This window comes from Euprymna scolopes, chromosome 30 (genome assembly GCF_053919585.1).
Source record: "Euprymna scolopes isolate OS-2025 chromosome 30, ASM5391958v1, whole genome shotgun sequence".
Classification (NCBI taxonomy): Eukaryota; Metazoa; Mollusca; class Cephalopoda; order Sepiida; family Sepiolidae; genus Euprymna; species Euprymna scolopes.
Window position 1 is genome coordinate 97175635 of NC_136511.1, and position 25684 is coordinate 97201318.

The 25684-nt window shown below is 32.0% G+C and overlaps 1 protein-coding gene across 14 annotated transcripts in view; it reads left to right on the forward strand.

Moving 5' to 3' along the window:
• Positions 1-25684, forward strand: part of LOC145254896 (zinc finger MIZ domain-containing protein 1-like) — a 1089917-nt gene that overhangs the window by 1042492 nt on the left and 21741 nt on the right. For 10 of the 14 annotated variants that reach the window (XM_080113820.1, XM_080113822.1, XM_080113819.1 and 7 more), the window contains 4 exons: positions 12331-12429; positions 21052-21298; positions 23010-23111; positions 24504-24725. In XM_080113820.1, coding sequence (XP_079969946.1) covers positions 12331-12429; positions 21052-21298; positions 23010-23111; positions 24504-24725 — 670 coding nt within the window. The remainder of the gene's footprint in view (positions 1-12330; positions 12430-21051; positions 21299-23009; positions 23112-24503; positions 24726-25684) is intronic. The other 4 variants (XM_080113829.1, XM_080113830.1, XM_080113831.1 and 1 more) reach the window with 1 other exon arrangement.

Genomic DNA, 25684 nt, shown 5'->3' on the forward strand with positions numbered 1-25684 from the left:
ACCGTGAAGGAGGAAAAGAACGGGGGAAAAAGTGACATCTTTGCTGTTACAACAACCGTCAAACTGGAAGTGACGTAGGTTTAAATTAAGGTTAGACAATCAAAAAGAGGGGATGACTTTCGTAAATATCGGTGAAAAAAGCGACCTTTCCCTATAGAAAAGGGCCCAGTTGAGGGTGAAGAAATTCATGTTTTTAGCTAATTTTTCTGTATTTGTCATCTGAAGGGTTGAGCTTCAAAACGATACTGATATCTTCTGAAAATCCGTTGCCTCTGTCGAAAGTTTTAGGCAGACATGCAAAGATACATGCATACATTTATATATTGGTAGCTCAAATTTTCGACCCAAACCGATTAAAAATCTTGCCCTATCTCTGAATACCCTTTGTATAAAATTTCAAATGTTTAGACCAGAAATTGTCTGAGTAATTTGGTAGAGACCGCAGAGGTCAAATTTTTTTAAAACTTTGACCCCTATTATGACCTTAACATTTATTGTTTTGGGCTCAAATTAAGTTATTAAGTTAGATCCCTGTCCAAGGAACCTATATCTAAAATTTCAATTGTTTAGACCCAAAATTGTCGGAGGAGTTTGGTAAAGTTCTCAAATGTCAAATCGTTGAACTTTGACCCCTTAACAGCCAAATTTCTGTCCGAAAACTGATTACAAAGATTTTCCCAAATCTCCATACCCTGTATATCAAATTTCGAGTCTGTAGACTTAAAATTGACAGTTATTGTGTAGGGAAATGTACAGACACACACACACACTTTTACTTATATATATATATATATATATATATATATATATATATATATAAAATTTTAGTATAGCATAATTCTCCAAATTCCAAATATGAAATTTTCTCAATTAGTTATTTATTATTTTTCAGAAAGTATCCATTACACTTTTGTTTCGTATCGCAACTAACAAGTCTGCAAAATTATGTTAATGCTTCATATTTAGTCACATACTATTCAGATGTTTACCTTAAAAAAAAACTTATAAAAGCACCATTTCAGACAACTTACATGCATGGTTCATGTATCCGACACATTCTACCATTCCTTCTCAGTTGAAAAGTAATAAATAACCAACTAAGAAAACTTGATATTTGGAACTTAGAGAATTATTATACTACACTAGATATGTTTATTTATTCCATGTAGAAAGATATCCAAAAATTAAGAATGATTGAATTTCAACAAGGGTCGTTAATAGTGCTCAATCAAAGAAAGCAAATTATATATTTTTTTTATTATTCTTTATGTAAATACAGTCATATCTTGCTACGATGTGCAGACCGTTTCAATTTAAAAGGAGAGAAAATATATTTCTCTCCTCTTAAATTGAAAATGGTCTTGAACCCCTTTTGAATTTTTAAATCTTCTTGGCTGATGAGATCAATTATGATTGAAACTGTCTGCACATTGTAGCAAGATATGACTTTATTTACATGAAGAATAAAAAAAATATATGTTAGAATTTTTTATGAAAGTGTACACAAATAACTGCTCTAAAACTTTATACATTATATTCATTTAGCAGTGCCATTTTTAACTGCCTTAAAAAGGTGATACTTGTACAAGAAACATGCCCCCCTTCCACAAATATTAAAGTTGAGCAATTGTTGCAACTTATGGCATTCCACTCAGAATTATCATGACAATCTCTGGAATATTGTGCTTTCTGGATTGGTGTTGCACAAACAACATTTCTCTAAAGACAAAACCTGTTTCATCATAGTGCATTACAGGACCTTCAAAGATTTTCTTGTAATAACACTATAAACAAGCATTTGTTGTATGAATTAAAATATAGCTCAAAGTTTTTCTTTTAAAAAAGATATGGGAAGGTTTTCTTTTGTTGTAAGTAGAAAAATATCTTAGAATGTTTGATCATTTAATAATAAGAGTGTCATATTTATTACACAATTTCAGATCAGTCGTGATGAGGATTTTATAGCAAATCCAGGATGGAATCTTAATTTGCACATTTCCAAACATTGCTTACATTCAATGACAAGAAAATGTACAAAATAATTGGATTGTTAACCTTAGTCCCAGGATTCATTTAGACTACGAGCTCTCTGGTTCAGCTAAAAAAAAAAAAAAGAAGCCCAGTCGGTTTTATCAGCATTGCCTCATCATTAAGGGCATCTCCAGCAATGGTCAATAAACCCATCCCCCTCTTAATAGAGGAGATTAAATGCAATAAATAATTAGTGCCCGAGATGATAGGTACCAGATATAGAATAGCTACTATACATTGATCCTTGCCTGAAGGCCAGATAAAAACATGCATGACCACGAGAAGCAATGTTGGTATAAGCAGGGTATCATTTTAGAGTTTTCCTCTTGAGACCAGCTGTCTGTTCTAGGCTTGAAAGTTTAGTCTAACCTGACTATTTCAACCATAGTAAAAAAGCAGATGTCGATTAAATAAGTATTTCTATGTTCATTGTTATGCTACCAATAAATGATTCCTTACAATATTAATATGCATTGACTTTTTGTTGAACATTCATACTATATTGGTAAATATAAATTAACCTACAGTTGTGTGAATGTTCACGTTTACAAATGCCAGCATGACTCACTACTGTCATACTCATAAAGCATCTGCAACACTCCAAAATGACCATTTGAGTTTTGCACACTCACCATCTGACACCTCTCTTCTAGCTTCCGTGTTTATATCAGATGTTTTCACCATGCATCACTGTTTGCAGTTAACAAATGGTGTATTGATAGAATAGAAAGGTGGGAGATTTGGGAATTTTTTGCAAGAGTCTCAGGTTGTAGTCAATAATTTACAAAATTATATGTATGCCAACAGAATTTACCCTAGGCAGCTTCCTCAGAAGGCTATTTAGTTAGGCAAAGGAATATGACATTCACAAGTGGTTCCCAATCACATTTACGTTAAGTTTTTGCAGTTCTTCCAGGGAGATGTCAGTGTCCTTCTACATACAACAGTTAGTATTCCCATCTGGTACTGACCAGGCTCGATTGTGCTTAAGTGATCTAACAAGAACTGTCATGTCAACATGATGATGCTGTATAATATTCTATTTCTAAAAATGACAGGAATTGACTAAAAAAATAAATACAATAAAATAACCCCAGCACAGCATTTTTTAACTGACTTCTCTGTCGACATCCTACTTTAATTTCTATGAATTCTACTAAATATGCACTGTTTACTAATATGTATATGTGCATTACCCTATTTAAAATTGGCTTTTTATGTATTTGAATTTTAATATTCCTCTCAGTGGTTTATGTATTTGCTGGTATACCTGTCCTCAAATGGGTTTCTACTATTGAAACCTTGATGGCAAATGCTTAAAAGTAGAACTTGTATGCTTTTCCCTAATTAAGAAATGCTCTAAAATTATCAAAATGTGCTCAAATATACTGCATTCAATCATCATCAGTTAATTGTCCATTTTATATATGGATATGTTGGATGGTATGCTAATCATGTTTATGTGCTGCTTTCTGACAATTCACTAAAGTCTAGCCAGTATTTAGATAGGTAATCATTTGTTTATACTTATATATGCTGAGTGTCAGAAACTAAAAAGAACATCCTGAACATGTGTTGCGATCTAAGCCTACTAGCTGATGACATTCACTTCAGATATCTATGGAAAGACACAAATGTATTATTAGGCTTGATATAAAAATATTCTTTATGTATTTAGAAAGTTGTTAACAGGTCTTAAAATTTGTGCTTAATGTTAAAAATGAAATTTAAATCTTATGTTTAAAGTTTGACAAAAAAAAAAAAAATTGAGTACCTTAAAAGAATAACACTTTTTTAAAATTATTACATATCTTACATGTTTTAGTAGCATAAAAAATTCAGTGCTTATTTTAAATGTTTAGTCCTTTAATGGAATGTGTTCTGATGATGCTAGCACTTGTGCACCATTGACATACATACTCTCAACTAACCTCGTAATAAGCAAAATCCCACCCCTTTGCTTTACCGATCCGTAGATACTGGAAAGCTTTCTACTTAAAAAGTTTCTTCCTTCAAACTTCTAGACTTTGGAATTCTCTCCCTGTTTCTTATTTCCTTGACTATACTGACCTGCAGAAGTTTAAATGTAATGTGAACAGATATCTTTCTTCTCAACTCCATACAGTTCTCTTAGACATGATCTAAAATAGTAACCCCTTATGTTTTAAGTGGCAATATGTCTTATTTGAGGTGAAAAGTATGTTTTTTTTTTTGTTTTTTTAAGTATCTTACATTTTCTGATATCAAATTGTTGAACAAAAGTCATAATAAAAAATTAACTTTTAACTTTTTTTTTTGTAAAATAAAGACTTGCTAGCATTCAGCCAAATTTTCATTAAAACTAGTTGGCATTTTTTCATTAAAACTAGTTGGCATTTTGCCACATGTCTTAAAAACAAAAATGGACAATCTTTTAAAGACAACGTGACAACGAAAACAAAAAAAAAGTCTCTGACCTGGTAGAGATCTTAAAAAAAAAATGCAGTGTCAACAATTTGACAGGCATTTTTTTTTTTTTTTATGTGGTCAGGCGATCAAGTCTAAAATAAAAATAATAAAACTTATCAAAAGAAGCATTAACCTCTTTTGTTTAATGAAACTTTTATGGACTTCTCAGGGACACTTGTCATTATAAATGCTCTACTAATACCATTTATGATATTGAGCACAATTTGATACAAACCTACTCTGTTTATTAATTATAACCTACAATTCGTCATATCTATATGAAGTTAGGTATGTTTGTATATGTTTATTTGTATCTACAGGATTCAGCAGCTAAACTAATTTTTAACAATCATTATGAATTTTAGAACACAGCTTTTAGGTGGGAAATGTGTGCTATGTTTTGTTTTCTGCTTAGCGAAAATTCAGGTAGACCAGTTATTGTGAAATTTTAACAGTGACCGCTAAAAGAACTTTTGAAGCCATATTCTAAAAATTATCACCCAGAAACTTGCTTGCAGAGTGAAGACTAATTAAAAACGATAAAAATTAGGAAATGAGAAAATTAGGTAATCTTTAATCAGATTTGTATATCGACAACAACTTGCTACTTAAATACATATTTCAAAAGTAATGCTTCTTATTTTATATTCTGCTCGTGAATTGAAAATTGCATTGTTATGATGACTGAACTTAAGCATTTATGACCTGAAAGTTTCATCCCTATGCTGTAGATATTGATGGTGTGAGACTAAGAAAGCAACCCCTATCATGACCATGCATCAGAAGCAGAGATGCATCCTTGAATTTCTAGCAAAAAGTACATTGAGAATGTTGGTAACTATGTAGAAAAATAAATTCTGGAGTAAAAAAAAGATTGCTCATTTTAATGGTACCATTCCTGTCTTTGTAACTCTTCAACATTTTTAGATTAAAAACCAAAAAAGGAAACTTTACTTTTTGAACGACCCTCAGAATATGTGAATATCCAATTTTATATAGATATTAATCAGCATTTGCTTTCATAAGACTTTTTCTTATTTACTTTGATAATTCAAAATTATGCTGAAATATACTTTAATTCTGAATTGAGTTTTGTTTGAAAAAAATAAAACTTATGAGAATGGCATTTTATTAGCTTGCCATTTTATATAAGTTTATATTATTTTATATAAGTTTATATTATTTTATATAAGTTTATATTATTTTATATAAGTTTATATCATTTTATATAAGTTTATATCATTTTATATAAGTTTATATCATTTTATATAAGTATGAAAATTAAATAGCAAAATAAATCTGATATATGATATCGGGTTGACAAGAAAGTTCTTGCAGTTTTTAACTTTTAAATTCGGATGAGCATATCTTGGCTCAAACAAAAATTGATTGAAATAAGTATAAGCAACATACTTTTGCCAACGCAAAACAAAAATGTATTTATGTGAGTAACGGAAAAGACTTGCCGATGAAGTTGCTAAAGGCGTATTTTATATTGCTTAGGCTTTTGAAGCATTTCACACGCAGAAGTTGTTGATACTTGAAAAATTGTACTCAGTAGATGAGAGGTCTGGAGAGTATGGAGTTTCGTAGCCTAATTCGTTCAATTCTGCAGGATCGGTTTAGTAACATGCGATCAGGCCTTTTCTGTTGACTAATGCTGGGTGTTGTTGTAGAAGTTTCTGGTGCATTTTATCCATTTATTGACAGTATTTCTATGCCTTAATGGTTTTACTTGCATTCAAAATACTGTAATGGATTAGACCGACCGCAGACCACCAAACAGCATGACCTTCTTTTGGTGCAGCTTTGGCTTCGGGAAGTGTCGTGGAGCTTTGTTGGCATAGTTGTCATAAAAAACTACTTTTCATTGCAAGTCACAACCCGATCGAGAAACGGGCCCTTCTTGTTGCATAAAAGAAGGGAAGATGATACTTCATAATGACATTTCTTTTGGTTGTCATTCAATTCGTGAGCCACTCATCAAGTTTTTTATCGTTCCAATCTCTCAGGTGGTTGGAAATTGTCGTATATATTACATCTAATTCAGAAGCATGTTCTTGAACAGTTGTGCCTGGATTGGCTCCGACTAAGGCTCTTAATTGATCGTTGTCAATATCTGATGGCCGAGCACTATGTTCTCATCATCTTCAAGACTCGTCACCATCATGAAATTTCTTGAACCACCATTGTGCTGTGTGTTCAGTAGTTGTTCCTGGGCCAAATGATTCATTTATATCGCAAGCTATTTCAGTACCTTTTTGACCTAGCTAGAATTAAAGTATGAAAATTGTGCGAATTTGCTTTCTATGTATCCTGTATGCAACGTTCTGAAAAGAAGACATTAAAAGGATTGTAGTGCAAAAAACATTCTTTTAAATGATATATAAACTTATTTGAAAATACATCATTTGAAATCAAAATTATAAATTCTACAAGAACTTTCCTCTCAGCCTAATATTAATAATGCTTCCAGTAATACTAAGCTTATTAACAATGAATATAAAAGTAAAAATAGAATTTAGGAAGAAAAATATCTTAACAGGTCAGTTTATGAATTTTGAGATGAAATCAACATTGAATAAGCAGTAGTTGTGACCCAACGCGTATATCTAGTGTGTGTGTGTGTGTGTGTGTGTTCATGTAAGTAAAACTATTCAACAATACAGAAGATTAACTTACTGACAAAATAATAAGTAAAACAAGGGACAATTTTTTTATAGGTTTAAAGAAATTTCCAAGATTATATATAATGTGTGTGAAACAGCAATATTAAAATAGAAATGTTTTTAATTAAATCCTCTCTGGATAAAAAAAATTGCTCCGTATTCTGGACAGAAGATCAAGTCAAGTTAGCTGGATGAATGCTAACTATTATAATTTCATTATTATGTAATAAGTCGAGCATTAATGTAAAAAACATTTAAACAATGAATAAAACATTTACATTATTTAATCATCAAATGTTTTAACACAAGGATTTTAACTTTTTCCTTATTTCATGGAGTTTCGAAAATGTATACTTTTCTTTTCATAGGAAATGACTAGCATATTGAAATAGAGGATTTCGTAGTTATTATAAAAAAAAATTCTTTATAAAGAGTGCTTGCAGAATGGGAAGAAGTTGGGATTCATGAAATTTACTTATAAATCTACTCTACATACAAAAAAACTAAAAATTGCTCCATCTCAAACACTTAATATTTACAGTAGAACATTACAATCTCCATCTCAAACAATTAATATTTACAGTAGATACAGTGGCTCTAGGATACATTTTTTCTTTTCTAGGTTACGATGTTAGGGGTGAATGTAAGTAAAAAAAAAATAAAGACATTTTAATCACACCTCGGTCCAACCCACACAAATACATAAGTTGGAAGAAAAATATTTGGACAATTGAACAAAAAGAAAATTAAAACTGCTCGATCAACTAATCAACCCTCTCCCTTAACCCACACTAACAATTGTAATTACCAAAACAGACAGTAATAATATATCGATGCATTGCATGCACAAAAATGTGATTTACTCTTCTTCCAGTACCTGAATCACCATCCCATGCTGCAAATTTTGATGATACATTAATTCATTCTAATACACAAATGCTTCCTCCATCTCTTTAACTAAATTATTCAATCCAAACAGTAACCACCTTGATTTATTACATCATAACAATGAAATCGTAGTAACTAGCATCCATCCAGATAACTTGACGACCTTCTGTATAGAATGTTATTAACCAATCTTCACATCTGGAATCCTCACTCCAATTAACTGTAATATTTTAAACATCACTTCTAAAAGAACAGACACCTTAAAACCCACACTTATATTGGGACATTTTCAACCCCCAATGAAATAACGCATATCAAACCATATTTACTCTTTTAATTTACAAGAATGGTACTCCTAACTTAAAAATCTTTTATTTAAAAATATTAAAAAAAAATGTAATTATAGCTTTGTTTTTGGCCCAGATTAATTCAACTCAAACACAATTTAATGATCTTCATAAATATTAACCAAAAAGCAAACACATCTGACATCATTGTTTACCTTGTCCTAGCCCTACTATTGTTCGTTTTTTTATTTATTTTTCAAATAGAGTAACAAGTTTTTGATGTTTATAGATATCAGTGTGAACACTAACCTAACCTGAAGCGCGTGCACACACACACACACGTTTTCTCCTTAGACATGGTTTCATTGTATCATAGCACATCAGTGTGGCCAGGCAGACATATGCAAAGATGACATTAAAACAGGGTAATGTTATTTTTTCTCAACAGTCAATTTTTATCCACTGTACCATCCTCACTAGACATGAGGCAGAGAAATCTAACTTTCTATATAAACAATATTAAACAATACCACAGAGTATTCTATTCATATTTACCTACAGCTTTGCATTATTGCTAAGTGCTTAGCTTGTAAAAGAGTGAGGGATCCATGTAGTCAGTCACTGGCAGTCCATTTTGCTGTATCAAAACTCATATTGCTAGATAGGCAAATGTTTTGAGTTGAGGTTAAAATCAGATTCAGACTAATCGGACTATTGTATGGCTAGCCATTTACGTTTTCAAATCTCAGTATGAATACACCTGCTATTTGTAGCCATACTGATGAGCTGTAGACTATGAAAAGCTGTCATATATATTTATATGTATATAATCAGGGCTCTATGGACAAATTTATCTTTAGTTGACCTTTGACAACTAAATATTTTCATTTACTAGCCAAATAGAAAAGTTACTAGCCAAACTTATATGATTTTTGAAATATAACATCTTCGTTCTGTGATGCGTATGTACATCAAAAAGATTTTTCTGTATATTTTTAAATAAGTGTAATTCTTAATATACAACAAATTTTCTGTTTTCTTCAAATGTTTTTTAAACAGCCTTTGTTAAAAAAAAAAAGGAGTATATTGGTCTATTAAATTTTTATTGTTTAAATAATTTAACTTTGTTCATTTTATCAAAAAAAAAAGTTTAAAAGATATTTTTCACTCAGTAGGTGAGCCTTGGAAGATTGTCAGTGAAAGAAATACAATCGTCAAAAGATAAGCGTTTCATTATTTCTAATCGCCACTTTAAAAAATCACTCGCAAATGCGACTGTTTCACTCGCCATGTAGAGCCCTGATAATGTTCATGCCTCTGACCCTCATTGCTTTCATGAGATTCCTGGTTCCAAATAAAAAATAAATTTAGTGGTTTGTAAAATATACGTTACGTATATGAGTATTCTGTCTAATGTAGTTTCGGAATATATATGGAGATGGGTGGGTAGGTCTAGGTCTATCTCCCAAATTCAAAGAGGCATTTGTAGATAGACACAAACTGTCCATGTGATGTATGTCCTAGATGTTTTCACCTTTGTATAAGCATGAATTTTTTTTTTCTATCACTCCCACTCATTACAAATTCGACCCTTAAAATTAATTTAAATAGAATCATATTGGATTTTAGTTTTTGTATATTTAAGACATTTACTATTTAAAAAACAAATATTTTGATAAAATAGTTGTCAAATTGTATGTCCTTAAAATAGATTTCTCTTGATTTCAGATTCTTTTTCTATTGCTAAAAGACAAAAGATAAAATCTAACTTTGTGCATATGTAAGAATTGATCAATTTGACCAAATATTTGCAGTCATCTTTTTCTGTTAATAATTCAAACAAAAACAAACCTTGTTTATGCAAGATTAAACTATTAACTTTAAAAAAAGACATAATTTACAAAGAATTATTAAACGTTTATCATTATTGATTTGTTAAATGCTTTTTTCTTTAGGCATTGTTTTGTTTATTATTAGTGTTTTTTTAGTTTTTTTTTGTCTTAAAATGGTTTAAGTTTGAGTATATATTTAGGCAAGCTAAATAAAAATGTAATAAAAATAAACTACACATCCTAAAACTTTTGTTAATTTGTAAATAAATGTAACTAATTTCCAGTTGATAGAAATTACATTTTTACAAGTGCTGCATTTGTATAGACCATTATAGGTGGCCCCCATTAGTTGATAGAAATTACATTTTTACGAGTGCTGCATTTGTATAGACCATTATAGGTGGCCCCCATTAGTTGATAGAAATTACATTTTTACGAGTGCTGCATTTGTATAGACCATTATAGGTGGCCCCCATTAGTTGATAGAAATTACATTTTTACGAGTGCTGCATTTGTATAGACCATTATAGGTGGCCCCCATTAGTTGATAGAAATTACATTTTTACGAGTGCTGCATTTGTATAGACCATTATAGGTGGCCCCCATTAGTTGATAGAAATTACATTTTTACGAGTGCTGCATTTGTATAGACCATTATAGGTGGCCCCCATTAGTTGATAGAAATTACATTTTTACGAGTGCTGCATTTGTATAGACCATTATAGGTGGCCCCCATTAGTTGATAGAAATTACATTTTTACGAGTGCTGCATTTGTATAGACCATTATAGGTGGCACCCATTAGTTGATAGAAATTACATTTTTACGAGTGCTGCATTTGTATAGACCATTATAGGTGGCCCCCATTAGTTGATAGAAATTACATTTTTACGAGTGCTGCATTTGTATAGACCATTATAGGTGGCCCCCATTAGTTGATAGAAATTACATTTTTACGAGTGCTGCATTTGTATAGACCATTATAGGTGGCCCCCATTAGTTGATAGAAATTACATTTTTACGAGTGCTGCATTTGTATAGACCATTATAGGTGGCACCCATTAGTTGATAGAAATTACATTTTTACGAGTGCTGCATTTGTATAGACCATTATAGGTGGCCCCCATTAGTTGATAGAAATTACATTTTACGAGTGCTGCATTTGTATAGACCATTATAGGTGGCACCCATTAGTTGATAGAAATTACATTTTTACGAGTGCTGCATTTGTATAGACCATTATAGGTGGCACCCATTAGTTGATAGAAATTACATTTTTACGAGTGCTGCATTTGTACAGACCATTATAGGTGGCCCCCATTAGTTGATAGAAATTACATTTTTACGAGTGCTGCATTTGTATAGACCATTATAGGTGGCACCCATTAGTTGATAGAAATTACATTTTTACGAGTGCTGCATTTGTATAGACCATTATAGGTGGCCCCCATTAGTTGATAGAAATTACATTTTTACGAGTGCTGCATTTGTATAGACCATTATAGGTGGCCCCCATTAGTTGATAGAAATTACATTTTTACGAGTGCTGCATTTGTATAGACCATTATAGGTGGCCCCCATTAGTTGATAGAAATTACATTTTTACGAGTGCTGCATTTGTATAGACCATTATAGGTGGCACCCATTAGTTGATAGAAATTACATTTTTACGAGTGCTGCATTTGTATAGACCATTATAGGTGGCCCCCATTAGTTGATAGAAATTACATTTTTACGAGTGCTGCATTTGTATAGACCATTATAGGTGGCCCCCATTAGTGCTCTAGAAAGTTAATTGTGCATTACTAGTGTTTCCAAATTTTTAGAGGGTGCTTTACAAATATGGCCTTATGTCAAACGCAATAACACTCATTCTAACTTTTTATCGTATACAAACTGTTGATCTTGATTTATTAACGTTAGATAAGAAAATATTTTATCAAATAATGGTTTTAAAAATACTAAGAAATTTTGAAATTTACCAAATTGGGACAAGGTTGTGGTTGAGGGACTTTGAAATTTAATTTATGTCTTTTTATTTTTATGATGTACAATTTTATTTACATTTTTTAAATTTATTTTTTCTTTAAGTTATTTTTTATTATCGTGTATTTTATTTAATTTTGTGGGAAATTTTAATTTATTATTGTTGTCTTATTTGTTTTTTTCCTTCTAGTGGTTATCCACCCACACCGAATACCCCGGGGTCGACCCCACTCCCTCTGCCGGGTAACCATGACTACCCTGCCCCTTCACCGTCAGCCCTATCTGCTGCGTGAGTAAAATAGGCCTAAAGTTGTCTGATGCTACTTTTATTTATATTTTGAGATTATGTGAACCAAATTTTGAGATTATGTGAACCAAATTTTGAGATTATGTGAACCAAATTTTGGCTCAACTATTTTGACTTTTTATTCATCCTTCACAAATTTTTTTTGCCTTCAAAATTACTTTACAGCACCCATTTTATTCTTTAATGATAGAGAACTATATATATTTTAATGATAGAGAACTATATATATTTTAATGATAGACAACTATATATATTTTAATGATAGAGAACTATATATATTTTAATGATATAGAACTATATATTCTTTAATGATAGAGAACTATATATATTTTAATGATAGAGAACTATATATATTTTAATGATAGAGAACTATATATATTTTAATGATATAGAACTATATATTCTTTAATGATATAGAACTATATATATTTTAATGATATAGAACTATATATATTTTAATGATATAGAACTATATATATTTTAATGATATAGAACTATATATATTTTAATGATATAGAACTATATATATTTTAATGATAGAGAACTATATATATTTTAATGATATAGAACTATATATTCTTTAATGATATAGAACTATATATATTTTAATGATATAGAACTATATATATTTTAATGATATAGAACTATATATATTTTAATGATATAGAACTATATATATTTTAATGATATAGAACTATATATTCTTTAATGATATAGAACTATATATTCTTTAATGATAGACAACTATATATATTTTAATGATATAGAACTATATATATTTTAATGATATAGAACTATATATATTTTAATGATATAGAACTATATATATTTTAATGATATAGAACTATATATATTTTAATGATATAGAACTATATATATTTTAATGATATAGAACTATATATTCTTTAATGATATAGAACTATATATTCTTTAATGATAGAGAACTATATATATTTTAATGATATAGAACTATATATTCTTTAATGATATAGAACTATATATTCTTTAATGATAGAGAACTATATATATTTTAATGATATAGAACTATATATTCTTTAATGATAGAGAACTATATATATTTTAATGATATAGAACTATATATTTTTTAATGATAGAGAACTATATATTTTTTAATAACTTTTACTTAAAACAATCCTTTCATTCCAATCTATCAAAAATGTCTTAAAAGTAGGCATTTAAAAGGTTTTCCCAACATTAGAATGTCAAAAATTGTTCAATGCTTCAAAATAACTTCTCATTTTAAAGGGTGTGGTTTTCTCTGTTGTGTGTCATAACAGAGCAGTTTTTTTAGTTTAACATTTTTGCTGAAAATCTACCAAAATATTAAAAGGATAAAATATCAAGGTTTTTATTAATTATTTAGGGAAAAGAAACAAAAAAAAAAAAAATGTATTCATATGATTTTAAACGTAAACCTTTATAATACTGTATTTTATAATGCATATTTACTCTTGAATATAAAAACTTTTTATAATGGTCTATAAAAATGGAATGAAGGCACCGATTGGGCAGACAAAATGATATTTATTATAATATTGCAAAAGTTTAATTCAATTTGTATCTTAGGTTTCAAGTAATAAAATTCTGATTTTCTGTTATAAGCCTATTTTTTGCTTCCATCAGTCATCTGTATGATTAATTTTAAGGGAAGTCAGCAACAAACCCTTAGTTTTCTTAATTATATTTATATATACACAGAATGTTGTTAGAGGCAAATACTGCAGCCAGCCAAAAAGTGATAGCTGGACAATGTCATGGTCGACCTCCATGCTCTAAACATCACAGAGTATCTGGTTAATGATTGTAATGCCTGGAGAGCAGCCATCAATACCAACAGTGACAAGACAAGAAAGCATTCAACCCTAGCAGCTAGGAACAGAAAACACCAAACCGTGCAATAATAGTATTTTGCAGGGTTATTTTGGAAGACTCACCCCCAGTAATTACTTACTAGAAAATAAAAATAAAAATATTTTAAGCAGAAAATATTTCCCAGAAAAAAAAAACGACTTCTCTTATAAGCAATCCCACAGATCAAATGATGGCTGCCGAAAGCGAAAGAATTAAAACTAAAAAAAAAAAAAAACTATGAATTTCTCCACTTCACTAATTTGAAGCCAATGTATCATGTTTATCTGAACTTCTGTAATATTTTAAATTAATAAAGATTGAGCACTTTATCGGATTGCTACCTAACAGAACTAATAATAATTATATAAACAGCGATCTTCTTTGATGTAGAAATCTAGGATTTTTCAATAAAATAACAGCATTTATCATTTCGTAAGATTGAGAGAGTGTGTGTGTGTGTGTGTGTGTGTGTGTGGAGGGGAGGGTAATTATATTGTTTTCCTTTGGACTATTTCTTTGATAGTTGTGATTGCAATTTTTGGTTCTTGTCCAGATTCCCCCAATATTAAAAAACACAAAGAAAAACTTGTATGATGTGACAGCAAGAAAATATTGTATTCCAAAAATCATGTAAATTGATCAAGTAGTTTAATTTTTAAGTGAATTTGATTTTTTTCTAATGTCCCCATGTTAAAAAAAGCTTTTTAAAATCTTGCAAATTTGAATTATTTGGAGTTATTTCTTTTTTTTTTTCTTTTTTTTTTTCTTTTTTTTTTTTTTTCTCAAGATAGCAATCCTATATTGTTGCTGTTCTCTTGGCCACAAAATTTAATATTCTTATTTAAAAATAAGACTAATTGATCAGGTTGCATGATTTTTGGTGTACAATATTTTTTTGTCACAAGATGCATATTTTTAAAAAATATTTTGTCTTTTAATATTTGGGAAAATCTGGACAGCCATGCAATTTTGAATATGACAAAAATAAACATTGTAATGGATTAAATTTGCAGAAAGCAGATTAGGCAAAATCTTATTGAAAAATAATCAATAGCTGAAGACAACAGTCCGTTGAAAAACAATGTCGATTATGAATGATGTTTAAAACATTTTTTTGAAAAGTCCTGTAATTCCTTAATCTTAATTTGATGGCAAAATAGTTTTTAAAAATTGGTTTTATTTTTTCCATTAAAATTTTTTTTTTTTCAGTGTGCACAATGATGAAGCATTCATTTAAATCTATCACTGAATCAAAATAATTTTAACAGTGCTGATAAATGATGAATGTTAAAATTTATAATTTTTCAATGTTTGCTTAAATGAATTCAGTTTTGTTTCCTTGACTATAACATGTTATGTTCACTGTGAAAAGTTAATTTGGCATAGTGATTTAAGTGAGCCTACTTGGTGATCCAGCCTCCACCATTTATATTCACTTTTAGTCTCATGCTTTTAGGATAAGTATGGATTCCCTATCCAAAGGTTAAATAGCTTTACTAATATCTTTGCCTTTATTCATTAACATTGTCTCGTTCTAGGGTAATACGCTGATTCCAACACTAGCAATTTGATGTCTTTTTTGTAGAATGATTTGTCTTTGGTCTGAAATATGCCTCAGTTTCTGATGTGATTTCTTCATTGGTGCCAAATCTCTTTCCCTGAAGTATTCTTTCCAGGTCTATAAATGGGCAATAGTCATTGAGTGTTAAATATGGAGAATAGGGTGAGGGAGCAATCCAAAAATGCAATTCATGTAATTTTGCCATCATTGTGATCGATGTAACAAGATGCATTGTTTTTGTTAAAGAATGTTTTCTTTTTGCCTGTTTTGGTGTCTTATTCTGTCAACCGTACAAACAATGCTGTATGATAATTGTTATTTACCGTGCTTCCTTTCTGAAGGTAATTAATAAACAATCTGGACGACAAAACCTTGCCTGCTGATGTGTGCTTGTTTAGGCGGCTTTCACTTGCTACTGTCTACTCATCAGAGTGCTATTCAACTATGGAGAAAAGTAGTGAATCCATAGTACATTTTTTGTCACATATTAAAACAAAAACTCTTTAGGTTGGAACACTTGTAAATCATGGCCTGAATCGGTGACGCATTGTTTTTAATCGATCATGAGCAAATGTGGCACCCACTTTTAAGACGGCTTTCTTCTTGACAAATGTATATTTTAAAATGGTGAATACACTCTTTTAATATCTTCAATTTCTTTCCTATCTCTAGTAATTTCAAGTTTATGACTTTTTTTTGAAAATGTTTTCCATTACAAATTTTAACATTATTTGTGTTTACGACTACATTTAAATTCAGCATATCACCTATTGTTTCTTGAACAGTATTTTTTCCATTGGAAAGCAATATTTTATTGACATTCAGATTTTTGTGTTGTTTTAAAAATTTGTGACACTTGTTACACTTAGAGGACTTATTTTTTTGTAAATTAATAATCCAATCTGGTTCAAATTTTTCAAAGATTAGTATTTCATAAAAAGCATACCATAATTTGGAGTAATTGCACCGAATCCGGAAGTAATTGCACCGACGAAAAAAAAGTACTCTTTATATGCGTGGTTGCCAAAAGAGCACTTTTAGCTAGTTGGTGCAATTACCTGGGACTTGGCGCAATTACCCCAAAGTACAGTATGTAATTTTTAAATTAATAGTGCCATACATATGCCAGGCCTGTGACTTATTAGTTGATAAATATCCGTTCTTATTTACTTGTTTCCTCACAAGGTCATAATTTGAGGAATGCTTTTTAATAAGGGAGGCATTATGTATTCTTTGTAAACATCACTGATAAAAATCTACACTAAATTGTATTTTATATTTGTTTCAAACTCATATTTTAAGCAATAATTTCAAATTTATAAGAACTCTCAGAATACTCAAATTTCATCAACTAGATCTAAAAAAAAAAAAAAAAAAACTTTTAATTTCCCTTTTTTATTTTTTTATTTTTGAATTAACCCAGGTTACGGGGGGGGGGGGGCGTGCAATAAGTAATGCCCCTGACCCACTTTCTATAGCAGTAGAGCAACAAAACTTGCCACAGTTATTAGTCTTTCTCTACATAGGAACCACCCAGAGTTATGCATTTCTCCTATCGTTTGATGCAGCTCTGGCGACCGTTTTTGTAGAACACCCCACGTTGGACCTCCAACCAAGACGTGACTTCAGAAATCAAGGCTGCATCATCTGGGAAACGCTTTCCTTTCAAAAACAACTTCATGGCTGGGAAGAGGTAAAAGTCAGAGGGTGCAAGGTCAGGAGAGTAGGGAGGATGGGGAGGATTTCATAACCACACGCCCATGCTTCTGATCTGGCAACATTCGAGTTGTGGACCGGAGCATTGTCCTGCAGGAGGAGGGTATCTTTGCTGATCTTGCCCCACCTCTTGATTTTGATAGCTTCCTTTAATTTCCTCAAAAGTGAAGCATAATAGGCTCCTGTAATTGTGGTACCCTTTGCCAGGAAATCTGTTATCATTACTCCGTCCTGGTCCCAGAAGACTGAGCATGACCTTGCCAGTGGAGGGCTGCACCCTTGCCTTCTTTGGATGTGGTGAGTCCAAGTGCTTCCACTGCATTAACTGGGCTTTGGTCTCTGGATCATAGTGATGGACCCAGGTTTCATCCTGTGTAATCAGTCTTTTGAAAAACTTTGACTCATCTTCTTGCCACATCTCCAAATTCATCTTCGAGCACTAAACGCGTTCTCGCTTCTGGAATGGTGTGAGCAACCTGGGAATCCATCTGGCAGACACCTTATGCATATGCAAATGATCGTGAATGATAGTTTCCACAGACCCTGTACTAATCTTGACATCTTGGGTTATTTGGCGAATAGTAATGTGCCGATCTTCCAAAATGGCAGCCTCAACTTGACGGACAGATGCCTCATCAATGGCAGGAGAGGGGGGGGCGACCAGGTCTGGGAGCTGTTTCCACAGACTTCCGGCCATGTTTGAATTCATGATGCCAGTGTTTTACAAGGTCATATGATAAGGCATTATCACCATAAGTTTCTTTCATTTCATCAAAAGTCTCCTGTGGTGTGCGTTCTTTCAAATACGAAAAACGGATCACTGCTGGACATTCAACAGGCTCCATTTTTTTTATTTATTTTTTTTTATTTATTTATTTTTTTTTTTTAATTACATTTTCACCCCAAACAAAGCACACTGCCACTTTGGTGTAGGGGGCTACTATCTGGGGCAATAACTACTGGGGTACTATGCAGGGATTTGGGCAGCAAGATGTCTGTTCACGTTGCACTTGAACTTCTGCACGACAGTACAGTTGGGGAAGCAGGGACCTGGAATTCCAAAATCTAGCGGTTCTGGGGAAGAAACTACTGGAGTAGAAAGATCTTTTACATCTGGGGATCTCTACAGTGTGGAGGTGGGATTTTGCAGCCTGTCGGGTCTGTTGATGGTGTTCACGTCATGAGGGCACAAGTGCTTGCAGTTCGTTAGAGCATTCACTATTAAAATACTTGTAGAACAGGCAGAGGGATGCAACGTTTCATCGATGGGACATAGGCTGAAGCTTAGATGCCAGTTCAGGGCCTATCAGATTTGTGACTCTCTTTTGAACCTTGTCAATGAGCGAGAGACTAGTAGCCGATGCACCCGCCCAAATATGACAGCAATACTCCATACGTAGGCGAATGGTGGCCTTATAGAGGTACAGGATACTTTCGGGTGTTAGTAGTTTTCTAGCACGGTAGAGAGAGCCCACCTTCCTTGCAGCTGCCCTGGCAATGCTTTCAATGTAATTGTTCCAACTCATGTTTACTGTGAACGTTAGGCCAAAGAGTTTGAAAGATGTACTCTCAGATAAAGATTTGTTGGCCATTGCTATAGGTGGTAGAGAAGGTTTCTTGTAATGAAACTAGTTTAGTCTTGGCAGCATTGAACATGACCATCCATTTTTGTCCCCATTCCACCACATATTGGAGGTCTTCCTCTAGTGTTTCTGCTATTTCTTTAGATATGTGTTCATTTGTTTTCCTGTCGTGCCTGTTATAGAGTGTGGTGTCATCAGCATATATATCCATCTCAGAGGCAATTTTATCGGGAGGTCATTTATGAATATCAGGAACAGTAGAGGTTCAAGGATAGACCCCTGGGGCACTCCCGTATTTATATCATATTATTTAGATGTACGACCGTCAAGGACAACTTGGATTTTTCTCTTATCTAAGAAGGATTTAATTATGTTAAGTATTCTACCAATGATATCGTAATGATCTAATTTTCCTGAGGAGACCCTCATGCCATACCCTGTCAAAAGCCTTAGATATATCTAGAGTTACCGCTCTGCCCTCCCCCGCTTTGTCCAATGAATTTCACACCTGACTCAGTTCAAACACCTGTAAAACAGAAACGACAATTAGTTCAGATCTGTAATTTGCCACATAACCCGTAGAGATATAAATCCTTGCACATGCAAAATTTCAGCTAGATCAGACAACTGGAAGTGGGTCAGGGGCATTACTTATTGCACACCCCTCGTATTCTTAAAATTATTTGTTTTCAATTCGCTTTAGTAATTTGTTTCAAAAGTAAAAAAATAAAGATTCATTTTTCATAGTGTTATATATTTTCAGATATTTCCAAATTTGGAATATTTATTCTGCATTTATATTTCAAACCTTTTTAAATGCATTTTTTTTAATACTAAGTTTAAAGTAATTTTTGTCCTCTTTCAAAATTTCAAAACTGAATCTTGAAGTTTTAGGACCATGTAGAGTCGCTCTTTAGTTGCCATTGCTTGCAGGTTCATTCTGATCTTAAGTATCTGTTAAGGTGCTAATCATGGGTTAAATAGATTGTGTTGTTTGCAGACTATATATAAATTAAAAGTTGAAGCTATTAAAATTTTGAAACAAAAACTTTTCTCAAAATAACTGAATTCAGTATTGAACGACAAAAAAAAAGGTGTGAAATTCATTGGATATGCAAAAAAAAAAAAAATCGAAGCGTAGAAAGCAGTTTCAATTTGTATAATCATGAAATAGTTTTAAAGTTACTCAGTTTGTTTGTTGTTTTTTTTTTAGTCAGATTTTACACTCTCATTTAATGGATGGAATTGTGATTGCCTTAATGAATATTTTGTCACCTATGAAATCAACTATGATGAGATAAAATTGATTTTTATTGTTACGTGCTAATAGTTTTGGAGAAAGATTTGAACCCGTAAGTTATGAATCAAATTGCAGCTTGCGAAATAAATTTAAAAAAGCAGAAATAATTCATGCCGTTAAATAAAGCAAGCCTCTTTGTCATTAAACATCTCTGAAAAATAGAAATAAAACAAGGATGCTTCTTTATATTTATGATTTTTTTTAAACCAACGAATTTCAGGTAAAAACATTGTTACACACTTGCATGTTATGGCGAATTAGTATAAAGTCAAAAAATGATCCAGTAGAAAAATAATTACAAGTAGAAATAGAATTTATCGAATTTTGTTTTAATGTGGAAAAGTTGTGACCAATTCAGTATGACAAACTGACTTATCTCCCTTGATTTCAAAGTATCTGCAAATTTTTAACTTTTTATTTTCTTTGTGTTCAATTAGACCCCGTGTGCTTCCTCGTCTTTCTTCATTATATTGGTGTTTTAATTATATTCTTATTCAAACTTGTCCGTTGCCTTATTTTTAAAAATCTAATTCTGTTTTTTTTTTGTTTTTTTTTTGTGCATTTATTTTTAGTGGCTATCCTCCTACCCCTAATACACCAGGTTCCAACCCTCCTCAGATGTCCGGGAATAATGAATATCCGGCAGCACCAGCAGCTCTTTCTGCGGCCCTTGTTGCAGCTGCTGCCACGGCCACTGCGACAGCTACAGCAACAGCCAGCATGGTAGCCATTCAAGAACAACAGAACCAGCAGCAGCAGCAGCAGCAGCAGATGAACATGAACATGAACATGAATAATCAGTATGGCCCACAGGTCCAGGTAAGAAATCCTATGCACACATTGCAACAGTGGGGGTGTGGGGTCGTTGATGCAGCGTTTTCTAGGGTTAGTATATACATTTAAAAACACAGGAGTTGGAGATTGGAGTTCAAATTTGATATGAAACTGTCTGTGTCCACCATTCACTAAAACATTTATTTTTTTGTATTTATATACTCCACCCCTGCCATATTCTCTTTTCTCCCCCACCCCCTCCTAATCTCATGGTCATTTTTTTTTTTTTTACTACTACTACTACTACTTTGTTTTCATCCCAGTCACTTGGACGTAAGAGGATACTACTTGGGATTGTGTCTAACGTTACTATGAGGAGTTAATCAGCGAGATGTCTGTTTACATTACATTTAAACTTTTGCAGGTTAGTACAGTCAGGGAAGCAAGGTGTGAATTCCAAAGTCTAGCAGTTTGAGGGAAGAAACTATTAGAAAAGAAGTTTTTTTTTGGTATCACGTGATTTCAACAGTGAAGAGATGAGATTTTGCTGTTTGTTGGGTTAGGCTGGAGTATGTATCTCTAGGGGGCATAAGTACTACAAATTCATCAGAACACAGCCCATAGGCAGAGTGATGCAACACTGATATGATAGGACAGAGGTTGGGGCTTGACCGATAGTGCAGAATCTATTAGATTTGGCTTTTTTTGATACTAAGAGAGAGATGCACCAACCTAAATGTAACAACAATATTCCATGCATGGACGAATTATGACTTTGTAAAAAGTATATAGAATGTTCTCTGGTGGGAGTAATTTTTTAGTTGAATAGAGAGAGTCAACCGTTTTGTAGCAGTTATGGCAATGTCCTTAATATATTTGTCCCAATTCATATTGCTTGTAAATTTAAAGCAAAGGAGCTCTCAGGTAGGATGTAATTTGTCATGACAATTGGTGATGGTTACTCTATTAATAAAAATTAAGCCTCTTTCCATTAACCAACAACCTTATGATGGTATATCTATGATAAGTATTATTATTATTATTTATGCGTTTCATCTTTGTGGGCCTAGGTATGATCTTGTGATAAGACCCTCAATTTGGAAGCTTTTGAAGAGTGTGGAGCCACCTTTTTAGTTGTCATATTTACATCCCAGTTTATTCTGACCTGGAGAGGTAGTATCAGTCAGTGTTTCATCTGTCTGTTAAATTTTTTACAGATTATTTACAAAATAAATAAATCTACAAACTTGATCAATCGATTAATGCCTCCATTCAGTCTTGAAAGACAATGGACACCCTCTGTAAAGGTAGCTGCGCAATCTCTAACCATGCCTCTCCTGGATCTGCACTGCTTGAGTCCAGTGGCAAGGAGAAATGCTAGACGACTGGAAACAATACCGAGATAACCGGAGAGCACATACACCACTTGGAATTCCCAAATAGTCATTCATTTTATCTACAAACTAATCTTATATAAAACATGTCAGTTGGGTTTGTGACCTCCTCACAACCCAACAACTAACCTCATTATGATTACTGCCATTTTCACAAAGTTTCAGCTATTCTTTCCTGTCTATGATAAAAACTAACAAAATAATGTACCTGAAGAAAGCCAGTGTATACATGCACACACATTTTAACTGACTTGATCTTTTGTTCTGTCTTCTAAAAAGCTGCAAAATTGCGTGACCTTCTTGTCTTACTTCTACCAAAGGCCTCAAAATACATTGTCAGGTTTTTGTTGAACATTCTTTAGGTTAAACACGGATTTTTCAATGGCGCAATGAATTTCACGGCTGGTCCAGTGTTAGTTCGAGATGACTCTTCAAGGCCAACCGATTACCGTATTTCCCGATATGTAAGATACATTTTTTTTTCTTTAACAAAACGACTAAAACAAAACTGCCTGCATCTTAAGATGAGGATGTAGGTGTGTGGAGTTGAAGAGTTTCGATAAACTTGTACAAAGCATCTTAACATCCCTTTTAACAAATGTCTCCTGGCGATCTCAATTGCTCATTTTACAAGAAATGCAACTATTGGAGTTGCAAAATGCCAATAAAAAATTAACAATTTTAACTTATCCGGAAGAATCATCATTGAACAATCAGTGTAAACATTGGATCCCGTATTTGTATGTGTGAATCGATAATTTGGCCATTTTTTTTGCTGTATTTTACTAACTCTACTAACTTGTGTAATGTTATGAAGATTTCTTATTTTGCACATCTGTTTTATAAAAGTGCAAGTATTGATAAATTTAAAAATTGTTAGCTGAATCATAAATAAAGTATGTGTGACTGACAACCACAGCGTTGCCTGGAATTGAATGTAGACCACTATATAACTTGATTTATAATCAGAAATATGTTGTGGTCTATGATAGACCATTATATACTTCTGATTTATAATTAGAATTCAGTTCCAGGCAACTCTGTGGTTGTTAGTCACACAGATTTTATTTATGATTCAGTTAACAATTTTTATCTATATAATAAAATTTCATGTTTGTATATACATTACATTTTCAAACCCTTTACCCTGGGACCATTTAATTGCTGAAAATGCAATGGAAAAAGTAAAAAAGAAATTTTAAAAGTTTCATCTGTTGTCACTGTGAAACTCAAACTAAAATACACTTTCTTTACCTTTGAGCTAGGATCAAAATAAAACGATTTTTTATAGAATACTATTTTTTACATACATTATTTATTTATTTATTTATATATATATATATATATATATATATATATATATATATATTTATTTTTTATTTTTATTTTTTTTTTTTTTAAGAAAAAATTATTTGATTTGGGAATCCTAAGTAGGACGAACCCCTGGTGTGTTTGTGGTATTATGGTGACTGAGAACTCTAGCTACGATTAGTGTAGACAAATCAAAGATGCCCATAGATCCCCCCCCCCCACCTTCCAATTTTTGGATTGACTTTGTGCCTAATTTCGTTTCATTGATTTTCTTTGGCAAAATAAAATGCATAAATCAAAGTGTAATATCTCTTCTATTCGAAGATGATACAATAATATTGTGGGGTATACGATCATGCACACATTTTATTATGAAAAACAAACAAAAAAAAATTCTATAAAACGAATACAAAACATTGGATTTCTAGTAAAAAATTTATTTTGAACGTTTTCTGATTTCAAATACATCTTTGGATTGATAAAGGCAACAGATTTATAGTATAGATTCTCTTAAATCACGTTTTCATTTCTCTTTTCTAAATTAGATGCAGGGTCAACAACATTTCAATAATCAGTATGGTATGCCACAGCAACGACCTCCCCCGGGGAGCATGTCACTACCTCAAGGTCCACCTTCTGGCCCTGGAGGAATGCCCAACAAACCTACGATGCCAACCATGTACAATCATCAAAGAAGAGCCTCACCATACCCGAGCGCACAACAGATCTTGCAGAAACGACAACAGCAGTATCCAAATGGCACCCAGGTGAGTCTTGGGCTCCTTATCTTCAGCGCCTATCCTATTCAAAGATATTTAATAATGATCACATACATTTTTGTAGTGTGTTACTTTGTCACCAACTGGAAATTGATCATCAGATGTTATTTGCTACCTAAAAAACCTTTCACATTTAGTTTACTAGTTTCTAAGTGATGGGACGATTCAAAATCCCCCCCCCCCCCTCCCCATTACGATACTTTTACCAATTCAAATTTTTTAAATCTCTAAATATATAAACTTATAATTTTTGGATTACCTTAAACATCTATGTAATATGTGTAGATATTTTTTCAAATGAAAAAATACACTTGTAGGGTATATTTAGTGATCTATAGGTTCAAGTTTTAGTAGTAGTTTAAAATTAATAAATATTTGCCATTTTATTATTCTAGGAGAATTTTGCTTTAACAAAAACTAAAAACACAAGAATCATTTTTTTTTTTTTTTTTTTTGCATCAGAAAATCTGCACAAAAGGTTCTGATTTTTCTGATTAATCATCCCAACACTACTAGTTCCATTAACTACGAACAATTCACTATTAGATTTTGAATTTTATTATTTTTCAAAACATAAAATTCATTGCAACAGATTTTGATAATTTAAAAATAATTTTCGCTTTTAAGTTTATTTTTCTTCTGCATGTTTGCTTTTGATTCATTGCACTTTCGAGGCTTTTTTTTTTTTTTTCTGACGTTTTTTAAAACGTTATAATATTCTTAAAATGAGTCTATTCAATTTGCATGTCATGAAATTGTTGTTTCCAACTTAAGTCTGATGAGTGAACACTACATCTTAAAGAAATATCTAGACGTATCTAAAAGTTATATAGGTTTTATAGACTAGCGAAAATGCTATTTTAAACTTATACAATCCAGATTGATAATGCTGTTGAAAACTAGCAACTCACAGACCATGAATGATCAGCTGACAAAATATCTTGGAG